The sequence below is a fragment of the Typopeltis vanoorti genome, chromosome 20 (assembly GCF_054136105.1).
Source record: "Typopeltis vanoorti isolate ZY-2024b chromosome 20, IOZ_Tvanoo_1.0, whole genome shotgun sequence".
Classification (NCBI taxonomy): Eukaryota; Metazoa; Arthropoda; class Arachnida; order Uropygi; family Thelyphonidae; genus Typopeltis; species Typopeltis vanoorti.
Window position 1 is genome coordinate 78,142,399 of NC_143568.1, and position 19,537 is coordinate 78,161,935.

Here is a 19,537-nt window from a genome sequence, read left to right on the forward strand (position 1 = left end):
AAGAAAAAAACTTCCCACACCCATCTTCTATGCTACCTCAAATCCTCTCAACTAATGAATGATTACCAGAATAGATTCTGCTTCTGTCACAATCAACAGGAGTTTTAATCAAATACCACTGAAAAATTTTGGGTTTCCTAAGTGGCCACCACTGATATCTGTAATACATGTGATCAGGCTTGGCTTACAAAGGCCTATTATGTAAGCTCTCATCAAATGGATCCCATCATCATCAACTAGGTTGTTGGCTTTCTGTTTGGCTATACACACTAAATGTGATGATGGATGGATCTTCATCCTCAAACAATGCAACTAACGATGGTATTCTACAAGCATCTAGGTCTATTCTTTCACCTACTCTTACTTCTAACAACCTACTCCATTTTTTGACTGAAAATTCAATACACAGTTTTGCTGATGACGATATGCTGCACTTTATCTCTATCATTTGACAAACTCTGCATTAAACAAATCACTAAACTTCCAGAATATTAACTTTTACAATTCTGAGCTCCAAACTACTAAGATAATAAGCCGAAAGGCTATTTTACCGGCGAATTTGTTAATTAAGAGGGAGATGTTAAATCCCGTTTTATTTTATAGACGGGTAAGAAACTCAGGTCGAAATCCATCGACATCCATAGAGTTTCAATGCCGAAAAAACTATCGGCAGAACCAAGTGTAAATGATCACTTGGATAGTACAACACCAGGGCAACTCCATGCAAAGGTGGAGTAAGCTCCGTCACTAACTTTAATATTCTCTCATAATGTAAAACCCAGCTCCTAAGAGATGTATATATATTGTTTTACATTATGAGAAGAGGTCACTACCCAGACCAGTGAGTAGGTAGACCTGGAATATCAAGGTTTTAAGTGAACAGAAACTTACATACCTCTACTATCGAATTGAGGAAGTGGTGTACTATATACTGTTAAATATTGTTAATTACAAAGATAATAAGCCGAAAGGCTATTTTACCGGCGAATTTGTTAATTAAGAGGGAGATATTAAATCCCGTTTTATTTTATAGCCGGGTATGAAACTCGGGTCGAAATCCATCAACATCCATAGAGTTTCAATGCCGAAAAAACTATTGGTGGAACCAAGCGTAAATGATCACTTGGATAGTACATGGAGTTGCCCTGGTGTTGTACTATCCAAGTGATCATTTACACTTGGTTCCGCCGACAGTTTTTTCGGCATTGAAGCCGAAAAAACTATCGGTGGAAAAAACAAAGCTCCCTGGATGTCGATGGATTTCGACCCGAGTTTCGTACCCAGCTATATAAAATAAAACGGGATTTAACATCTCCCTCTTAATCTCCAAACTACTTGTTTGTTGAAATACACTCAAAACCACCAATTTATCTTGGCATTACAATTAATGCCTACCCAGCAGCCAAAAAAATTAGTTCTCTTTTGTTTGACACATAACTTTACCTGTACACAGCTAATAACTCTACAATCACAAATCTATCTAACCATTGGTTACTATTCTCATATTTGAGGTAGTTCCTCTAAAAGCTCCCTAAAAATAATTAGCTCACAGCAGAAGAGAGAAAGTAAGTTAATTAAAGACACTTTATTTTCTTTCACACAGATATTCAGTTTCTGCTGATTGCATTTTCTAAAAGATTTCCATGGACTCTGTTCATCAGAATTGGCATCAATAATTCTCCCACTTCCACACCATAAAAACATGAAGCTATTTAAACACTGCATCACAGCAGAACAAAACTCAAAAGAGAAATCTGTCTTCACTCATTCCTAATATGGATATCTTTTGGAACAGTCTTCCTTCTTATGTATTCCCTCAAGGGTACATTCTATGGTTCATCAAATCAATTGTTAATAGGCTTCTTCTTTCTGCTTATCTTTCTTTTCATATATAGCAGGGCTGTCCAACTTTAGGTAATCCAAGGGTGACATTAAAAAAAAAAAAGATTTATCCGAGAGCTGCATCCAGAATAATAAATACAGTACATATATTAAATAACTTGGAGAGTCTTACTGCTAGTTAGGTTTAGCAAGCGCTTCGAAAATATCATAAGAAAGAAAAGTCACCCGTAATAGTCATGAGTACCATGACTATTACGGGTACCTCTCCATTGGTAGTAATTTAAAAAAATCTCCTTTTTCACTTCTGTTAGTATAAAATGGTGTCTGATTGCAAATCGCACAATTACAACTGAAGGTCAGATCTTACATTTTCGATGCTGACAGTCAATGGTTGAGTAAAAATTGAAATATCTTCTTTAATTTCCTTAAAATTGCCAAATCAATTCTCAAAATCCTCATTGATCATTTCAATATACTTTACATGAGCTGAAAATTATATTTCCTCAAAATTCTTCATTTCTTCAAAATGTTCTTTGCAATTCGGAAAAAAAGTAAAAATATTATTAGCCAATGTTGATTTAACAAGCTTCAATTTACTTTTAAAGCCATTCAAATGACCATATAAATTGGCAATATTCTGTTGTTTGCCCTGCAGTTTTAAGTTCAACTCATTCAAATGGTTGGTCATATCTGTTATAAATGCAAGATCTGATAAAAATATAGGATCTTGCATTTGATTTTCAAGTTCTGTTGTGTCAGACTTCACATTGTTTTTAAGAAATATGGGTATTTCTTTCTGAATAGCAAAAAAGTGTTCCAGACATTTTCCGGCACTCAACCAGCGAATATCAGAATAAAGAAGCAAATCACCATATGCAGAATCCATTTCACAAAACTTACGATGAGTCAGAGATGTATTACCTCCTCATATAACATTAGTTATTTTTACAGCTACTTACATGGCTGTAAAAATAACTTGACAGAAATTTTCCACATAGTGCTTCTTGGTGAATTATGCAATGCATTATAGGATAGTTAATATTATTTTGTTTTCAATAGTCCACAAAAGCTGCTGCCAGTCCCTCATAGCTTTGGCCCCATCTGTTATGATGCAGGAAAGTTTATTGAATCCTCCATAGTTCATAACAGATTTTTGAACTACTTCGAAAATATCACTACCTTTAGTAGTCCCATGTAAAGATATAAGACTGAGGAATTCTTCATTAATAGTAAAGTCCTCTTGAATACTTGGAACAAAAATTAAAAGTTGACTTACGTCTGCTTGATCAGTGCTTTCAATGAAAAGTACTCACATTTTCCTACTAAATCACATGGCTTTTTTGATATATATTGATCCGTGTGTTGTACACGTCTTATGATGGTCTGTTGAGATAATGCCACTGTTTTGAACTTCGCAGCTAATTTCTGCTCATTAAATTGTTTTGCCATTTCAATTGCATTTCTTCACAAACACACCATCACTAAAAAGCTTTTTTTTTTGCTTTTGCTAACTCCAATGCTACTGTGTACAAAGTGGCAAGGCTTGAACTTTGTTTAGTTCTATGTTTTACAAAATAACTTGTTTGGTGCATCAATTTCTTCTTATATTTTGCAATAATGGTGCTTCTTGATTCTCTAATATGCATCTCAAATGTTTTACTGTGTAATGTAGTGTAGTGTCATTTCACATTATACTCTTTAGACACTGACAAAACTTGCATGCAAACAAGACATTGAATTTTATTCTTGTTGTTTGTAATCAAATACTCTGATTCTCATCGGCTTTGATACACTCATATTTCATCATCAATTTTTCTTTTCTTGTTAGGCATGGTTGTTTGATGATAAGTTGTAATAAAATTTATTAAGGAGAAGTAGAAAGATAACACGGAAATAAATCACAATACATATCTAGTAATTTGGTGAGTAGCAGTGACATGACCTCGATAGCTGAACAAATGAACAACACTAATTGCACATTCACGTTCCCTGTGAGCGCTTGGAGCATGAGCGTTGGAACAAAACAATGTCAGAATGATTCTTTGACACATCTAATATTTGAAAAATACAGGGGTATATAGTGATGTAAAAACACCAAATAAAATTATCAACATCAAGATTATTAATTAGTGATAGAATTAAAATATCTAAAACACATTCGATTCAAATTGTTATTTTATCATCATCATCATCAAATTCCTGCCATGTACCCACAAGGGGTATACAGGATATGATAGTACTACATGAAAAAATTATATCATTACTAACTTCCTATCTACAATTTTCCTCCAAATCAGTCTGTTACTTGTCAAGACTCCAACATTATCAGATCTTATATTTCTATCGTCTAAGGCACTTTGTACCATATCAATCCACCTATATCTTGGTTATTTTATCATGAAAATCAAAACCCACAAGTAGGCCGAACAAAATCGCGCCTGTGGGCCAGATGCGGCCCGCGCACCATGTTTTGGACAGCCCTGATCTATTGTATTAATGTACTGCAGATGAACAGCCTCCCATGGATGGAATTATATTTAAAAAAATCTGCAAGTAAAACAAAGCGATACATCATTGTAGAGTACAAACCAGCTGTAAGGAAAAATTAAAATGTTCAGTGTGGATAATACAGTCAACTCATAACCTGTAAAAGTTTATTGTGGTAGACAATTTGTTATTGTGAATTTCTTAAACCCTAGCAGAATTTTTTTTTAAATACTGAGTGAGTTTATCATAATGGTGTCCGATATAGTGAGAGTTGAGTGTAATGTTTATATTAATGCCAAGAGCTTGCAGAATCTTTTTCATAAGCATAGAGATTAAACTGCAGTTTGATGTATATTATACTAAAGTTTTAAGTAAGGAAAAAATGCAAGTCTACTTAGAATGGTTAGATCAAGATTTTTAATGCACAGATCCATGATAACTGCTTCTTGAGCTAAAAAGTAGGTTCACTTGCTTCGACATAAAATGTCTGAATGGGTGACATGTGAAATGCACTATTACCTATTCGTATTCCTGCATTATTATTGGTGAATAGAACCAATCAACGAAGGGCACTTGCCCTTGCAAAAATACGAATTGGATTTCATAGTTTTGAGTGAATGAGGGCATGGTATGGTAAAAAAAGCTTGTATTCCTTGCAAACATTTATCAATTAAGAGCAAAGAGTATTTATCTTAGTTGCAGCCTCTTAGCTGATGAATACGTACAAAGAACTTAAGCTTTTTTGTCAAAAATTAGTCCTAAGATCTTGAAAGTTCTTAGGACCATTTTAGGACATTTTTTCTTAGGACTTTTATTTTATTATTCTTTTATTATTATTATACTATTTTACTGTTATACTATTATACTGGAATTATACTATTATTCCAGAAGAAAGTCTTTTTCTACTGGAATAACAGTTTGTCCCATCCTTAACTTTGGATCCTGACACAATCAGAATAAAAGCATGAGCAAAGACACTTTAGAGAGTTCACAAAAAACCCGGACATGAGGTGTTCACATTTCAGGAATGCATCCCTGATGGATGTTTCTAATTCTAAACAGAACAAGTGATCTAACATTTATGTGTGTCTGCATATAAATGCCACAATGAGTACTGGAAAGAAGGATCTGTAGAATGAAACAGTGGATCATTTACCATATTCTCCAAGATTTTACAGAAATAACTAGTCAGAGCAACAGGTGGTAGCCTGTTTTCAAGATATTCAACTCTCTCTCTGACTCTGAGAATACAATGACAATTAACTTTTGCTAGGAATCCAGAAACTGCCCTTCATTACATATTCTGTTATAAAGTAAGAGTAAAATGGTGGTGATGTCAACAGGTCCTATGGCCTAGCAAGGGAGAGTAGAAGTCCATCTGAAGGAAATCAAACAGCTGTTGCTCTTGTCATTTCTGACTATCAAAAATTCTGGATAATATGAAATCATTTCTGAAATTCTAGAAAATCTTTCATCTATTTCCCTTCCTCCCTCAATGTAATAACAAATGACATTGTGGGGGGGGGGGGGTCAGAAGTCTTAACACTCACTATATATAATGCAGAAAGAAATTTATAACAGACTAAAATTTTGAACTTATTCTCATATGTTTAGAATACCAATCTTTTAGTTGTAGCATCAAGTAGAAATTCACTGTGAAAATAAGTAAGGAATGTCATTACATTACACTTTCATTATATCTGAAAATGTAATAAGCTGTAAAGTGTAATTTTGAATTACAGTATTTGCAATTTAAAATTGCTTAATTATATCACTTATGAATTTTAAAGGATTTTGCACAGTTATAATGCTACGGCGATCTCTCAATTATCTAACCTACAGATACTGAACCTTCAATTAACTGACCTTTCAAACAGTTTGGCATGTCAGTAAACTTCTATACAGAACCACATAATCATACCAGCCATACTTTCAGTTAACTAGCTAATCAATTACCTGATAAGAAAACTTTCATGTTGTTGTTATTATTATTATCTGAGACCTCCAGGGAGTAAAGGACTCATCAAGGGAGGCTATATCACCCAAACCAGCTGTCATACCTTCCCTTAAATTCATTCACACCAGATGCACTCATTACCCCTAAAGACAAACTATTCCACTCAATTACTGCTCTGTGAGAGAAAAATCTAGCTCTTACCCCCTTTCTTGACTTTGAACAAACTTAACTTCAATGGATGCCCCTGTGTTCTCTCCCCGCCTTCTGAATAACAAAATGTTGTGGCTGGATGACTGAGGGGTTACTGTAACTAATTCTTTCTGCTCCTCAATTTTCCGGAATTATGGAAAAGCAACTTGAAAAACAACAAATTAGTCTCTTTTGCTGCTTTTTGAAATGTGTACAATAGAGAAGTTGTTGTTTATTGTTTTCTTCTAAATTACCTTTTATTAGCTGGGCCTTTTAGCTTCCAGTGGATCTGCTGATTCATCAAGGCTTCAGAAACTTCTTTATATTTATCTTCCTATTATATATATTAAAAAAAAATAATAATTAAATCTGGAAGAGAAACAGCTCTCATTTTTTGATAGTATATTTTACAATGACTCTGTTTTATAATTAATAGTATTAGATTTAATTCAAAAAAAGTACCAAATGCAGCTATTTCCTATTTATTGCCTAAGCACTATGTAGTCCAGCTATTAGTCTTTATTTTTTAAAATTAACTGTCTTAGACATTTTTTTTTTACTTTTTTTTATATTAATCACTAACAAAATTTTTAAACAAATTAAGCATGACAAAATAAATACTGTGGTAACTTCAGGATCTGCAGATGAAAGACAACTGTATGTTTTCATATTAGTCACCAAGAAAAGTGTTGACTAGAATCAAAGCAATATCATCTCCTATCTAGCTAACTGTAAAAATGCACTTAATGTCAGCATTGGTGAGAAAAGCTAATGCCTACTCCTATTGGGAAATGAAAAGGAATTAAATGAATTATTTTTTATTAAAGCTAATATAACACAGCATGGTCAGAGCAAGTGCAATAACTAGTCATCATCATCATCGTCACGAACCATGGGCTCACTGCCCGTTGATGTCCAATGTCTGCTTCACTATCTTCTTTCACCTTTCTTTGTCCAGTGCACAGTGTCGCAGTTTTTGTACACCCATTCCACACCAGTCTTTTATATCGTCTATCCATTCTCTGTATGGTCTACCTCTTCTGTTTAAACCATCCAAAATACCAAACATAAATGTCTTTATCTTCCGGCCCTCACCCATTTTACAGATGTGTCCAAATAACTGCAGCTTCCGTTTTATAATCTTCTGCATTAGATTCTGTTTTGGTTGTATCTTCTGATAGAGCTCTTCACTGGTGATTTTCTGTACCCATCCTATTCTTAGAATCTTCCTGTAACAAGTTCTTTCAAATGCCAAAATTCTTTTTCTTGATTCCTTATTTATTACCCACATTTCAGATGCATACAGTACACCGTTAAAGATGCATGTTTCCAGTACTCTTAGTTTTGTTTGCAGGCTGATCACTTTACTTTTCCAGATGTTATCCTTCAGATTTGTTCTTCCCTTTGCAATCCTAATCTTTATTTCTTTTTTACAGTCCAAGTCATATGGCAGTTTACTTCCCAAATATGTGAATTGTTCAAATTCTACATTTTCTATATCAGTTCCATCCACTTGTATCTTTTGTTTCATGTTCTTCTCACCAAATATCACTGTCTTTGTTTTTTCCAAGTTCATAAGTCCAAATCTCTTCCCTTCCTCATTTAACAGTTTCAGTGTTTTTTGTAGTTCTCTTTCATCTTCTTCAATAATAACAATGTCATCTGCAAATCTCAGAGTGTTAATTCTCATTCCGTGTACAGATATTCCTTTGGCATCTTCTTTCATTTTATCCATTGCTCTTTCTAAATGTGCGATGAAAATGCTTGGTGATACTGGGTCTCCCTGTCTAGTACCTCTGCTTGTTTTAAACCATTTCCCCAAATCATCACCTATTCTAACTGCTGCAACTGCATTCTGATAAACATCTTTTAATATAGTTATTAGTTTTTTTATCAATTCCATAGGATTTCAGAATGGCTAATGTCACTTTCTGGTCAATATTTTCTGAAAATCAACAAAGCAAGTATATATGTTTTTGTTTTTTCTCCTAGCTTTCTCTGCTATTAACCTCATTGTCAAAATTTGTTGAATTGTAGTTCTATCCTTCCTAAATCCTGCTTGCTCGTCTGCAAGGTATGCTTCCAATTGTGTTCTCAATCTTTCTATCAATATGATCATCATCACTTTACCAAGGTGACTTATCAAGGCAATTGAGCTATAATTTTTACATTCTAGCTTATTTCCTTTCTTGTATAATGTTACTAATATTGATTTCACCCACTCCTCTGACATTTTTCCTTCTTTCCATACCATATTACATAGTTGGTGCATTTCTGTAACCATACTTTCACCACCATATTTAATCATTTCTCCAGTAATGTTATTGTTACCAGGACTCTTGTTGTGTTTTAGCCATCCTATTGCTTTTTCTACCTCTCCTCTTAAAATGTCCATATCATGCCCATTACCTGGTGGTGATATCTGCTTCAATTCTTCAGTGAGTTTCCCAATGCTATCTGAATCTAGTTTTTCTTCATATAACTCACTACAGTATCTTGTCCACCGCTGTACAATTTTTTCTTTATTCATCAATACTTTGCCTTTTTCATCTTTAATTGTGGTCTGTTTTGGTTGCCACTTTCTATTAATGGTTCTGATCATTTTGTATACCTCCCTTGTTTTATGCTCTCCATAGTACTGTTCTATATTGTTGCATTGGGCTTCTAACCATTTCATCTTATCCATTCTGACTGCCTTTTTCACCTCATTACACTTTCTTCTATATTGCTCTTCTATTTGTTCTAATGTATCCCTTCTTATCTTCAACATTCTTTTCTCCTGTACTAACTTCAGTGTCCATTTCTGCAATAGCTAGTACAGAAGATTAATTTCAATTAATCAGGTGATGTGTTATACAATGAGCTATAGTATGTGAAGCTTCAATAAATGAAGTATTTCTTAAATCTTTTCTTAATCTTCATTTAAATTTCTTTTCTTAACCTGTTCAATGGTACAAATCAAGCAAAATCAAGTACAATACTTGTAATGCAATTAGTGTCCCCCCCCCCAACTTTTAATGGTATTAAAATGCGCATTAGTCCTTAACACCTGTAACCCAAGAGCATTTATAGGCATTGTTGTTTTAAGTAAGTCAGTCAGTTAGTTAGTTAGTTAGAATTAGAGCAAGGAAACCAGAATTTAAGCAACTAAGGAAATGATGCCAACATAATATGTCTAATAACTACACATGTTCTCTGGCCAATCTGACCATTAAGCTGGATGGAAAAGAATGCACACATGAGACCTTCACATGAGACCAGCTGATTCACTTTCAGCCGAAAAGTTCTTATGATAGTTCTTGGTATCTCGTTTGTTTCAGGAAATTGTCTCTGAATAATAATAATAATAATAAAAAAATCCTATTTCTATCTTCCTCTTGTTATACTCTTCAATCAGTAATCAAAAACTTGAATACTGATTAATGGCTTGTAATAAATGATAGGCAGAGTGTGAGATTAAACAAAAAAAAAAAGGAAAAAAAACCAAATTTAATAAGAACTGATTGAATTATAAAGATATAAAATAAATTAATAAAGTAATTGAATGCAAAAACCAAAATAAACAGTAGAATGGGGAATTTAATACTTCCTTTTTTTTCCCTAAACAAAGATTTGTGCAACCTGTGTGAAGCATTTAAAAATGTACCGATGATGAAGACTTAAAAAAAAAGTATGAAAAACATCAGGAGGAAAAGTTGAGTCATAAAGCTAAAGAACTAGATAAAAAAAACCATGTTGATAAGAAATTTGTTTTGGCACTGTTCTCTCTTTAAGCTGTCTTGCCTTGCCCTATGGGAAATTTATCAATTATTTACTACAAATCTAAAATAAATCGTTACAACTTTATTATTTGTGAAATTGGTATTCAAAATATAGATTGTTTCTTCGCATGGGGTGAAGGCACCAACAGTGTACATGAAATAGGCTCATGTTTATTGAAATATTTGGAAAAAAAAACTATTTCAATTGATGATGACAACTTGAAATTTACATTTTACTAAGATAATTGCTGTGGGCAAAACTAAAATTGATATTATTATTATTGCAATAATCTTATATGCTTTAAGAACGTTTAAGATAAAAGCAATAAATACAATAAAAAAAAGCAATAAAAACACTCAACATGAGGGCGACGCTGCACATTCAGTCATCAAGAGATAGATAAAGAAATCATTCAAAAGTGGCCCAACGGTATGTTCCTCAGCAGTATGCCACTATAATGCAAACAGCTAAAAAATGCAGTTCTCCATGCCAGGTAAACAAGTTGGCTCATTCAGATTTTTCATGGACCTGAAGCACTTATGCCGAATGATGGATACCACTTATGCTAAAGATGACTACAGCTACTTCCATAAAACTGTCTGAGAGGAAAGTGCTCAGGTTCAATAAGTTGAAACCATTTTCATTTTTTTTTAAACTCTCATACAAAGACTCAGAATTTGAAGGAACTGAGGTCCAAAAGAGAAAAACCAACATCAATCTTGTCCTGCAGCAAGCCTATTCAAAAAAATTATCCATAGACAAGGAGAAAAAAAAAGTCGACTGTTTAGAATTAATTCACTCAAAACACATTTCATAAAGCTATAGTGATATTTTCAAATCACTGTTTTCTTAAGTTTCTTTGTTCCAGTTTGTTTAGTTGTTTTCCTTTTTTATGTTATTTTACATAACTATTTTCGTATACAACTAAAGAGTTTATAAGTTTAATAAGCAAGTTTCATACGCATACATTTTCTATTAATATTATTAAGAAAGACTTCCAGGGAGTCAGGGACTCATTGAGGGAAGCCACATACTACACACACCAGAAATCATACTTGTTCTTGAATTCAATCATACTGCTTGCACACACAACATCCAATGGCAATCCATTCAATCATGCACCACTCTATGAGAAAAAAATCTAGCTCTCACCTCCTTCTTAGCAGTATTCATTCTAAGCTTTCAGGGATGCACTCTTCTCCTTTCCCCACCTTCCATAAAATAAAAAATTCCATCACCTGAAATACTGTATGACCCATTCAGAAGTTTGTAAGCCTCAATCCTATCATCCCTCTTTTTCCTGTTTGCTAGTGTCTGCAGTCTACAAATGCTCAATCTGTCTTCATAACCTGTACTCCACAATCCTGATATCATTTTTGACACTCTCCTTTGTACTCTCTCCACTGTATCAGAATCACCATGGAAACCAGGAGACCAGACCTGTGCACAATAGTCCAAATGAGGTCTTATCAAGGCCTTGTAAAGAGGAAAAATGACATCCTTATCTTTACACGTGAAAGTGCATTCAGCACTGCAATTAACTTTTGAGTTGTATTTACAATCTTTATTACACAGCCATTGAACTTCAACTTCCTATCTAATAACAATCCAAGATCCCTAGCCTCATCACTTTCTTCTAGCATAATCCCACAATATAATACAATATTGGATAGCTAATCATGCCAAACTGCATGACTTTACACTAATGTTGAACTGACATTCATTTTCCCATGGTCACGATTCCAGTCTATTCAAATAATTTTGCAAGTACTACAAATTAGCTGCATTCCTGATTACCCTACCTATCTTTACATCATCAGCAAATAGCTGTATGTCACCTGACAAATCCTTCCCAATGTCATTAATGTACAGATTGAATGACAGTGAACCAAAAAATACTCGGAATCTTAAATCTTGCAGACTCACATCCCCCGTATACCACTTTTTGATATCTGTCTGTCAGTCAGTCATCCTCTTATTTATGCTAATATTTTATAATCCTTCTTCCTAACATGGATTTTAGGCCAGGTGGCCTGTTCCGGTCTCATGCCATCTCTTTCTTGGTTTTCCGATTTTTCTTTTTCCACTTATTTTGTATCTGTATAATATTTTTGGCAGTCTGCTGTTGTCCATTTGATTTAGATGTTCTATACATTTTTGTTTATACTATCTTATGTAGTAGTTAATTGGTTTTATATTCAGATATTGTAAAATTCATTTGTTTTATGGTCCCACTTAGTATATCCAGCTATTTTTCTAAGAAACTTAATTTCTGCTGTTTGAATTTGTTTTTCATCTTTCCTTTTTATGGTCCATGTTTTGCTTCCATATAGTAGAGATGGTTTTGACAAGACATTATACAGTCTGATTCTAGTGTGTTTTTGTACTAGGGATGGCTTAAATATATTACGTATTATGCCATTTACTTTGACAAAGTTTGATATTTTGGCGTCTATGTCTTTTTCTTCTTTGTATGATAAATCACATCTCAAGTATCTAAAAGTATTTACTTATTCTAATATTTTATTATATATCACTATTTTACTTCTTATTGGGTTTCTTCTTTGAATGCCATTATTTTTGTTTTTTCTTTAGATACTGTCATATTATATTGTTTTGAGATATCATTTAATGATTTTAGTAATCTTTGTAAATCATCTTCTGATGTAGCTAATACCATTTAAGCATCTGCAAATAGTAGTGTATCTGTCTTCATTTGTGGAGTTATTTGTATACCAAACAGTTATACTGTTTCCAGATTGTTATAATTTATTTATATATATATATATATATGTTAAAGATACCAAGCAATTTTAAACCTGGTTTTTACTCCATTTCCCAAGTAAGCAAACAGACTAAAAGTCAAGTTTGCGCCTGCAATTGATGCAAGTCTAACTGATCCCACAGGTAGTGCAGGACCAGGACAACTCGTGGCAAAGGTGGAACAAGCTCCGATCACTAATCTTAATATTTACCCTTAATGCCAAAACACATCTCCAGGAAGGGGATGTATGATGTTTTGTATTAAAGACAAGGGGCCACTACCCAGACCGGTTTCGACCTTTATTGAGGTCTCGTCAGTGGGAGCTAGGCTAGAAATACCAAGATTTAGTAATACAGAGCTTGTAAGTATTTCACCAAAACGTAAAGGTTTAAAATTGGTTTAAAATTGTTTAAAATTGTTTAAAACAGGTTTAAAATTGCTTGGTATCTTTAACATATTTATACCCAAGGTAAAAATACTTTCTACATATATATATATATATATATATATATATATATATAAATAATTTTTTATATATAAATAAATACTAAATAATTAAACAATTTTTTCTACTAATTTTGTCAAAGGCTTTTTCATATAATCCAATTATTATAAAATGCAAGCAAGTTGCTAAAACATGACCTTCACTTAGTAAACCCATGCTGTTCATTGAAAAGTAGAGATTCGCTGTCAACCAATTTCTGAATGCAAGCCCTAACCAACTTTTCCAAAATCTACATCACTATTCCTAAGATACTGATCTTTGCACCACCCTTAGTGTCTTTGCACCACAGCATGTAATGTTTCCTGAATGGAATGTTCATAAACTCAGCCACTTCCGAAGTGAGTAATGCATAATCACTGTCACCAACCAGAGGCAGAATAGTTATGTCTTTAACTGAAACACATTCTACCACTATAATCAAATCTAACACTCTTTGACCTTGAGTTCCTTCTGTCACATGCTACTTGAGAAAGTTGTTTCGCAACAGCTCAATAACTTCAGCTTCATTCTTCTCATGAGAATTTACTGCTACCCAATTAACGTTTGAAAAATTAAAGTCTCCCATTATGATTACTCCCATTATGAAACACACCAGATGGCTTCAAACTTGCTGACACGTTAAATACTGTTACTAGTGCTATAATCATTGGTCTCAACACTGTATTCAAGTCATCTGATATCATTAGCCGCATGCCCCCCCCCTTCCTATTCTGTCAATCCTTCCTAAAACATGAATTGTGTTTGAAGGAAGCTCTTTTGAGCTTCCTTCAAGCACAATTCACTTAGCACAGTCTTTTGCCTTTTTATCCTGTTGAGAGGTATCCTTTTCATCCGATTCAAAATTTTGAAGGTGTACACGCTTTCTACTCAAAATCAACAGTTATACAAATGCCCACAAGCTGATTTCTCCGAATTTGCAGTTGTAATCTTCAGAAATAGTGTTCCTCCTTAGGTTTCAGACATCAGTGCATACATCATAAATATACATCAATGTGTACATCATAGTGTAACATCATAAATATCACATCAAAAAGAAAAATATATAAGAAAATTTCAAAGAGAATTAGTCGAGCAGCTTTCAGAGAAAAAATGTATTATAAAAAATGGAAGTGTTCGAATATAAGGACCAACATCTGGAGTCTCAGTAGCAAACTGAAGAAAGCAATAACTGATTCAGCCGGAAGACATGTGATAATTGTTTGCAAGGATAGAAAAATCAGAAACTCCATTGTGGACACAAGCAGTTAAAGGTGCAGTTGTGGAAAAGAAGAAACATATCAAACATTCCTAACAAGTAGCAGATGCCATGAGAGACTGTATAGCTTAACTCTCTTATACTTTTCTATGGGTGAACGTAACAAAACAAATAACATGGGAATACTAATAAGAATATGAAAGATACACATTATGAAGGTGGTGAAATATTCTAGAAGTTGTTGAAGAAGCTTCAAAACAGAGAATAGAGTACTACTAGTAAAAGAGATCAAAAATGATAACAGTGATATAAAAACTGAAGATAAAGATATTCTGGATGGAGGAGCAATTAATTTGAAATATTGCTAACTGAAACAAGAAGTAACAGAATAGGAGTAAAAATATTCAAGAGAATTCCATCAGGAGTACATATCAATACTTAGAGTAGAAAATGTCATCAGAAACCTAAAATGTGCAAAGGCAGCTGGAGCAGATAAGATTCAATCAGAAATGCTCATACAGGGTGTTCGGGATAAATTTGACAGTTTCGTAAGGAAAAAGAAAATCTTCTTTGTATCTATTAAATTTAATGAATTGACAAAAAAACATTACAGGCAGAGTTAATTACAATACTATCAACAAGATTTACTCAAAATAACCACCATTAGCATCGATCACAGCTTCAATTCTGCTTCGGAACCTCGAACAAGCTGATGCTACAGTCTCCCTGGGAAGGGCCGCAAAAACTGTTTTAATTTTATCCATTAACTGGGCTTTTGTATTACTGGAAGTGCGATTGGTGTCTTTTTCAACTGCGTCCCATACAAAATAATCCATGGGGTTAAGGTCTGGGGAGTTTGGAGGCCAAACATTTGGACTGGTGAAGTCGTAGAAATTTTCAGACAACCATTTTTGACTTTTCCCAGAGGTGTGGCAAGGGGCCGAATCCTGCTGCCATACATACGGCCTACCATTGGCTACCCTTGTTATCCAGGGCTTGACTACAGTTAGCAACTCCACGAACAAAGCCCGAATTCCAATGCCAGGGTTCTTCAACACCTGTTCCTGCAGATTTGCGAGGAATTCTGCTGTACGAACGCAATCAGATCGTCTGCTAGGGATCTTTCTTCTTGCTACATCCTCGTAGTCACCATTGCAAGTCTCTAGTTCATGCCTGATTGTTTTTACTGTATTCAGGGAGCATTGGGCAGCAGTCGTAATATCCTTATTTTGATGGCGGGCACGAATCATCATGATACAAGTTATTCTCTTCCATGATTCAGGTGGGTTCCAGCTATCCATCCTTTCTGACATCTTGTATATGAATGAAGAAGGGTCCAAACTTTTAAATGAAGAGAAGTGTGTGTTAATACATGTAACTTACGGAAAAATATAATTAATTATAAATATGTCAAATTTATCCCGAACACCCTGTATATGGTTACTCAGCATAATTCAGAAGACCTGGAGGAAGATCGAATTCTAGATGACTGGAGTAGAGCTTTCATAGTAACCATCTAAAAAAAAAAAAAAAAAAAAAGGAAATAAAACTAATGTGAGATTACAGAGGAATTTACTTACTACATGTCTCAGACAAAATTTACACAACCATACTTGAGAAGAGACTAAGAATAATAATGGAATAGAAATTTGTAGAAGAACAAGCCAGATTCAGGTCAAATAGGAATCATAAGAATCAGATTTTCGGTTTACAACAAATGTTTTGAAAAAATTGGAAGAGGGCAAAGCTAATAATAATGGTAAGTACCCTCTGGATTTTGTTCATGACACAGAGTAGACCACACTATGTTCCAACATAAAGATGTGCATAAATTCACCATACAGAGCATACTGAAAGTTCCTTGCAAGTAATTCAGTAGATGCCATATGAGAAAAATTTAAGAGCTAAGCAAGATCTCAAAGTATCTAAAAAAAAAACCGTGGGAAAAATATTAATAAATATGAGTAATATGGCAAAATGTTCTAGAGGCTATTGAAAAGTTTAAATATGAAGAATACAGTAAAAGCAATCGAGATTATAGAAATAAATGAAAACAGAAACTAAAGATATTTTGGATATCTCAAATAATATTATAGCCATAGCATTCAACACTAAATACGAGGCTAATCTCCTTGAATGGCAGGCAGTCTCAAGTAGAGTGATGTGGGCAAATATGAGAATGGGGAACTGGACGATGAGACTTATTCATGCCTATGGTCCCACAGAAGGTTCTACTAAGGTAGAAGTGGAGGAATTTTTTCATGCTTTAGAGAAAGCAACTGAAACAATGAAAAAGGAAAAGTTGGTCCTTGTTGAGGATCTAAATAGCAGAGTAGGAAGTGATTGTGAGACATACAAAAATATTTTCGGAAAATTTGTGAAAAGAACAAAGCTAATAATAATGGCAAATACTTGTTGGATTTCTGCTCAGGACATGGACTGGCTATTACTAACACCATGTTCCAACATAAAAATGTGCACAAATTCACATGGAGAGAAGAGGCTAGGAATAAGAAAAGTCTCATTGACTATATCATTGTTGATAGTGATGTTTTCTCTCTGGTGCAGGACATTAGCGTGTACAGAGGATTTGAAATTGTAAGTGATCACCATTTAGTCATAAGCATGATAAAATTGAATTTCATATCGAAAAGAAGAACATGTAAGAAAGTTTTAAAGCAAATAAAAGTTGAGCAGCTCTCAAATGTAACCTGTAGACTAAAATACACAAACATTATTCAAGAAAAAATGAGAGTTTGAGAACAGGAATCAAACCTTGGAGATTCAGTGACAAGTTCTGAAGAAAACTTTGATTGATTCTGCCAGAGAGGCATGTGGTGAGGTTGTCTGCAAGAATAGAAAAATCAGAACTCCCTGGTGGACACAGGAAGTTAAAGAGGCAGTGAAGGAAAAGAAGAAAGCATATCAAAAGTTCCTGGCAAATAAGTCAGCTTGTGCTCTTAGAGAATACAGAGACAAATGTAAGAAAGCTAAACACTGTGTAAAACTAATTAAACAGAAGTCATGGGAAGACTTTGGTAAGAACATAGAAAATAAATATCAAGAAGGTGGCAAGATATTCTGGAGGTTGTTGAAGAAGCTCAGAAATGGAGGAAAGAGTGCTGTAAAAGGAATTAGAGATGATAAAGGTGACATGAAAACTGGAGAAAAAGATATCCTTGAAGTATGGAGTAATTACTTCAAAAAATTGCTAAATGAAACTAGCAGTGATGACAGCACAGTGATAAAAAAACACTGACCAGGTATGTAACCAGGAATACATATCCATGCTTGAAGTAGAAAAAGCCATCAGAAGTCTGAAATGTAGAAAGGCAGCTGGAGTAGATGATATGAGACCAGAAATGCTCAAGTATGGAGGTATAAAAGTTTTACAGTAGCTACACTGCATAGTTCAGAGGGCTTGGACAGAAGGATGAATTCCAGATGATTGGAGTAGAGCTCTCATATTACCCATATATAAAAAGGGAAATAAAACTGATTGTGAGAATTACAGAAGTATTTCTCTACAGACTGTTCCTCGTAAGATTTATGCCAGTATACTTGAGAAGGATTGTGGAAGAGAAGCTTGGTGAGGAACAAGCTGGATTCAGGCCAAATAGAGGCTGTCAGGATCAGATATCACTTTACGACAAATAGTTGAAAAGTCATGGGAATATAACAAAGATCTGTATTTTAAGTTTTGTAGATCTGGAAAAAGCATATGACAAGGTGCCAAGAAAGAAGCTATTCAAAACGCTACAGTTGTATGGTTTCAATGGATCATTATATCAAGCAATACTTAGTCTTTATTTGAGTTGTAAGTCAGCAGTTAGAATTGAAGGAAGTACAGGAAGATGGTTTAATCATAAATCTGGAGTGAAACAAGGATGTACATTATCCCCTCTGTTATTCATTATCTATATGGATCACATTATGAAGGAAAGTGGTATTAAACATGATATCAAAATTGGAGATGTTAATGTCAGCTCTTTGCTTTATGCAGACGATGTTATACTTCTAAATAAATCCACTACTAGTCTGCAAGATTCACTGAATTGAATAACTGTTGTAATAAATATGGTATGAAGGTCAGCAATAAAAAGACAAAGACAATGAAAATAGGTAGAATCATTGAAAATGTCAACTGTGTTGTGAATGGAGAACCTGTGGAAGAATTAAAACATTTCAGCTACTTAGGCACGATTTTTAGTGAAGATGGTAAATTAAATATGGAAATAGACAACAGAATCAACAGAGCTGGTATGGTAGGAAGTCAATTGAATAAATTCATATGGAATAAAAGAGAAATTAGTCGGAACACTAAATTTGCTGTATACTAGACAGTGTTCAAACCAGTCTTAACTTATGGATCTGAGAGCTGGGTCAGACGTAAAACACTTGACCAAAGACTAGAGACCACAGATATGAGAGTCCTGAGAAAGATTAGAGGCGTGAACAGATGGCTTCAATGGCAATATCATATTAAAAACGAGGATATTAGGAAAGAACTTGACATTGTGAGCATCCAAGAATGCATTAGCAGAGCTAATCTCAGGCGGTATAGTCACTTAAATAGAATGAGAGAGGAAAGATTAGCAAAACAAATGTTCTCTGCAAGGTTCGCAGGAAAACAACCCTGAGGAAGACTAAGATATAGGTGGATTGATACTGTACAAAGTGCCTTAGAGAACAGAAATATAAGATCTGATAATGTTGGAGTCTTCGCAAGTAACAGACTGATTTGGAGGAAAATTGTAGATAGGAAGTTAGTAATGTTGTAAATTTTTCATGTAGTACTATCGTATTCTGTACAGCCCCCTTGAGGGTATATGGCAG

General features: G+C 34.1%; 1 protein-coding gene across 3 annotated transcripts in view; it reads right to left on the reverse strand.

Moving 5' to 3' along the window:
- Positions 1–19,537, reverse strand: part of sud1 (Prolyl 3-hydroxylase sud1) — a 232,918-nt gene that overhangs the window by 44,480 nt on the left and 168,901 nt on the right. For all 3 annotated transcript variants that reach the window (XM_090410657.1, XM_090410658.1, XM_090410660.1), the window contains exon 11: positions 6,730–6,809. In XM_090410657.1, coding sequence (XP_090266783.1) covers positions 6,730–6,809 — 80 coding nt within the window. The remainder of the gene's footprint in view (positions 1–6,729; positions 6,810–19,537) is intronic.